This window comes from Gossypium arboreum, chromosome 12, assembly GCF_025698485.1.
Source record: "Gossypium arboreum isolate Shixiya-1 chromosome 12, ASM2569848v2, whole genome shotgun sequence".
NCBI lineage: Eukaryota > Viridiplantae > Streptophyta > Magnoliopsida > Malvales > Malvaceae > Gossypium > Gossypium arboreum.
Genome location: NC_069081.1, coordinates 5,601,249 through 5,605,291, shown reverse-complemented (window position 1 = coordinate 5,605,291; position 4,043 = coordinate 5,601,249). Strand labels below are relative to the sequence as shown.

Here is a 4,043-nt window from a genome sequence, read left to right as displayed (position 1 = left end):
CAAGTTCTAACTATAGTTACCAATATACTAAAATTAAATTGTTTAAAACCATTTTATATTAAATAATAATTTAATTATTTATTAAACTATTGTATAAAAATAACAAGCATGAAGTTTAACACATAGGAGTTGGGTTCGTTTCGAAGAGAAATTTATTCTCTGTTGGACTAGAATTTTTATCTAGTTCAATAAATCAAAAGAAATTCCAATCGAAAATAGTACCGATGAGAATTTTTAACCTGAAAAGGATTGTCCTAAAAGATAAGTACAATTATCCTTTCATTTAAATTTTGCCAATATCAAAGGAGTGGAGATTTTCTTCAAACCTAAAACCATTCTTTCCCAAAACCCATTCTATACTAGCTAACAGTTTTTAGCTTAATAATATACTCGGGTACAAGTAATCTGATTTTGTACGGTGGGAATTGAGTTTCTTAAGATGCATAGTAATTCACAATAATTGTAAAGTACAAATACAATCCACTTGAGAATTCTCAACCTTTGAAAAACTGCAGTCCTACAAGCATCTCTGTTTTTGTCTTCCTGTTCAAACTAAAAAGCAACTCTGTTTACTTGTTATTTTTGGACTTCAATTCAGCAGCATTAGCCTGTGCAGCAGCTTTTGCAAGAGTTGTGGGTTTGAAGACACTCTTGGGATTAAGAGCCTTTCTAATCTTAAACACAGCCCAAGCTGTCCCAATTGCATGTCCTGCCGCATCAAGCCCTTCATTTGTAACCTTTCCTGCCTTTTCTCCATACCTACACCACCAAAACCAGTAGTACGTATGATAAACATGATGATCATATATACCAACTCCCACATAATCAACTTTTTCTTCTCAGTAAGCATACCTTTGTGAAACAAGTCCTGTTGTCACAACAGATGTGGTAGACATGACATTCCTTCCTGCTACTTCAACTGCATCGCAAACCTTATCTAAATGGACATACAAGCAGAAACACCGTAAGAATACCAACCATGTTGCATTTTCTATTTAAATGCAGTGTTGTGCCAAACACTTCAAAAGAAGCAATAACCTCGCATCAAAAACTAATGACGTCTTTGGACACGCACACAACATGCAGATGATGCCCGCATGACAAATGGTATCACATATATATAATAAAATAGATAGCAGGCATGAAAGTTGCATCCTAGCAGAGAAGACGAGATATAGTAAATCCATAACAAATAAGGTAAAGTTGACGAGAGGAAACAACTTACTAAATCCATCCAAGGAAGCAAGAACGATTTCTCCAGGCAGCAGGTTGAAAAATTTCTTACCAACTTTGGAGTTAACAATTGAACCTGTGAAGAATCCAGACACTTTAACCACACCTGAAAGAATTCCAGTGGCCACTTTCTCTGACATCTTTGTTAACTTCTTAACCCTGAAACCAGAATCAAATCACCTCATGATTCCAAAATCATTTTTAACAAAGGAATATGCTGAAATTTGTCCTATGGAATTGTACTGAAGGCAACAGAAGTTTAACATAAAGCTACCATAATGCTTAATAATAATAGCCTCTGTTCCACAAGCACTTAAGTTTTCCAAGTACAGTCTCAAATGTTAAGCAGCTCCAAATTCATCATAAAAAGGGACGTATGTTATGATCAAGAAACAAACCTTTTCATCCTTCTCAAGGCCTCTGGAGAGATCTCAGAGGTTGAACCTGACTTTATCCTCTTACTCAAGAAATCATTGCCCCATTTCAACCTATCAACAGTGACATCGCCGCACCACAAAATCCCCTTCACAACGTACCCTGACCCCGATGCTATTGCCTTTGCTATAGACCCGTTATAGTCTTCAACATTGGGCGCCAGAGTCGTCCAATACGCCATTGCACTTCCCACGATTAAGTCCCTTTTTTCCTTTCTATTCAACTCTTCGGGCGCCACATTTCTCGCATCCACAAGATTCCAGTTCTCTATCCCTTTCACTTGTTGCACCGAAAAGCAACTGTAAGTTTCCAAGATTCTATCAAGTTCCTTCAACAAACCCTCTTGCCCTTTTGCAGCTATTGTCAGACCATAGTTCAAAACATCCTCGGTTTGATTAGAATCTTTTCCGTCTTCAAACGACCCATTCGATGGCACTCTAAGAGTAAAGAAATAGTGGGAAGCATCAAGTTTCACAACAGGCTCATCTTTAGCCAAAGGCCATTGAATATCGTCACCAAGGCGAGCAAAAACAGCAACAACGTTGTCGCCTTGAAGAAGACTAACAATACAGAGGTCACCACAAGCAAGCTCAACGCTTGTTTCTCGCTCAATAAGGTGAACAATGGCACCAGGAACCTTGAGGAGGAGTTGTTCAGCAGAATCTTGGTGGGTGTGCAAGGCGGTGGCGTCGTCAGGGAAGAGGTTTTCGGCTAAATCTTTCATGTCCAAAGAAGGGTACAAAGAAGACGAGGAAGAAGGAGAAGAAGAAGTGGCGTCTGGGTTTGAAAGATCGACCTGTGGGTAAAGAGAGGACGGATGTTCTGGAGGAGAAGAATACATGATCTTAGCTTTGCTCAGGTCTGGCCTTCTAGGTTCGGTGGTTGATTAGTTAGCTTGCAATTGGTTTTGGGTTAGGGGGATGAGTGCATTTAAGGTGGGACAAGCTTAGGATAGAAGAAATAAAACTATACAAAGACGTGTCGGTTGGGTCTTGGGAAAGGCGAGTTGCACATGGCATTCATAGGAGAAACCGCGTCATAACAGTGGCAGATAGCCGTCTTTCTTTATGGATGATGGATATCTTATGGCTATTTATTAGCATCCGACAAGCTGCTGCTCTCTCTTACTTTGGAGTATGTAAAATTAAAACATTATTTTATTAAATATCTTCTTTCTTTTTTTTAATATTTTTACAAAATTGTAAGGGTGAGTTTAGATGGGCGATGCGTTTATTTGTGGTTAGTGTAAAAATAGCGGTGGCGGTAAAATTAGATACTGTAGCGATACTGTAGCGTGAGATAAAAAGTAAGCTAAACGCACCGCACCGCACCTAATTGCCTATTCAAACCCACCCTAAGTCTCACCATGGAGACCCCGATAGTTAGAAGAAATTAGTCGTGAATATTTGATTGAGTCAAGTAAAATTTTTTTAAGTTAGTCGAGTTGATAAATTCTATTTTAGCAACTGAGTTTAATTTAATTTTTTCGAATCGAATCGAGTAAAAAAATTTTAAGTTAAATCGAGTCGAGTTAACGAATTATATTGTTTATACTTAGGATCCTTTTGTTTATATGTAAAAGGTTTTATAAAAAATGTTTTTTGAAAAATGACTTACACTTTTAAAAAGCGTAAGTTATTTTTTAGAAAAAACTTATCTATAAATAATTTTATTTTTATATAAAAATTAATCTATAAATAATTTTATTTTTATATAAAATTTAATTTAAATCAAATTTAATATTATTAATTGATAATAAATTTTATTTTTATTTTAAAAATATTTAAAATATTATATTTTTAATATTATTAAACATACATATTTAATTATTTATATTTAGTCATGTAATAAATTATTAATATAATAAATATAATTTATTATTTTAAAATTATTTAATATTTCAATCTTATTTTGATAATAAATTTTAAAATAATAATTTTAGATAATATTATTCACATATTATTGAAAATATTTAATATTAATATTTTAATAATAAATATTTATTATAATTATAAATATATTAATAATAAATGTTTTATATTATAAAGGTTAAAATATGTCATAAGCCTATGTACACTTTTCGATTTGTAATTTAGTCTATGTACTTTTATTTTCAAGAATTTAGTCTATTTACTTTTTAAATTTGAAAATCGAGTCCAATTGTTGACATCGTTAAATTTTTTTATCAATTTTGTTGATGTCACATCTTTAAATTCAAATACTCACTTAGTAGTCATGTAATTAAAAAATGACGTTGTAATGAATCTAAATTTAACATAATATTTTTAATATATGCAAAAACAATGTAAAATATAGAATTATAGATAAAAATAAATTCAATTAAACAATGAAAAAAAAGAAAATCTCAAATGTAT

At 33.0% G+C, this 4,043-nt stretch overlaps 1 protein-coding gene across 1 annotated transcript; it reads right to left on the bottom strand.

The window, feature by feature from the left end:
• Positions 1–430: 430 nt before the first annotated feature.
• Positions 431–2,738, bottom strand: LOC108479894 (protein EARLY-RESPONSIVE TO DEHYDRATION 7, chloroplastic-like). The gene is made up of 4 exons (XM_017782737.2): positions 1,632–2,738; positions 1,226–1,392; positions 853–937; positions 431–759 (listed from the first exon to the last, which is right to left on the bottom strand). Exons 1-4 carry the CDS (start codon positions 2,507–2,509, stop codon positions 570–572), a joined length of 1,320 nt encoding a protein of 439 aa, XP_017638226.1. The 5' UTR covers positions 2,510–2,738; the 3' UTR covers positions 431–569.
• Between the last annotated feature and the right edge of the window lie 1,305 nt (positions 2,739–4,043).

What these genes read in the sequence shown, in the direction of transcription:
- LOC108479894 (XM_017782737.2), bottom strand. Translation starts at nt 2,509, where the DNA reads ATGTATTCTTCTCCTCCAGAACATCCGTCCTCTCTTTACCCACAGGTC. An exon ending in GCCTTGAGAAGGATGAAAAG is followed by an intron (nt 1,393 to 1,631) that starts GTTTGTTTCTTG and finishes TTCTGGTTTCAG; the next exon opens with GGTTAAGAAGTTAACAAAGA. An exon ending in TGCTTCCTTGGATGGATTTA is followed by an intron (nt 938 to 1,225) that starts GTAAGTTGTTTC and finishes ATGTCCATTTAG; the next exon opens with ATAAGGTTTGCGATGCAGTT.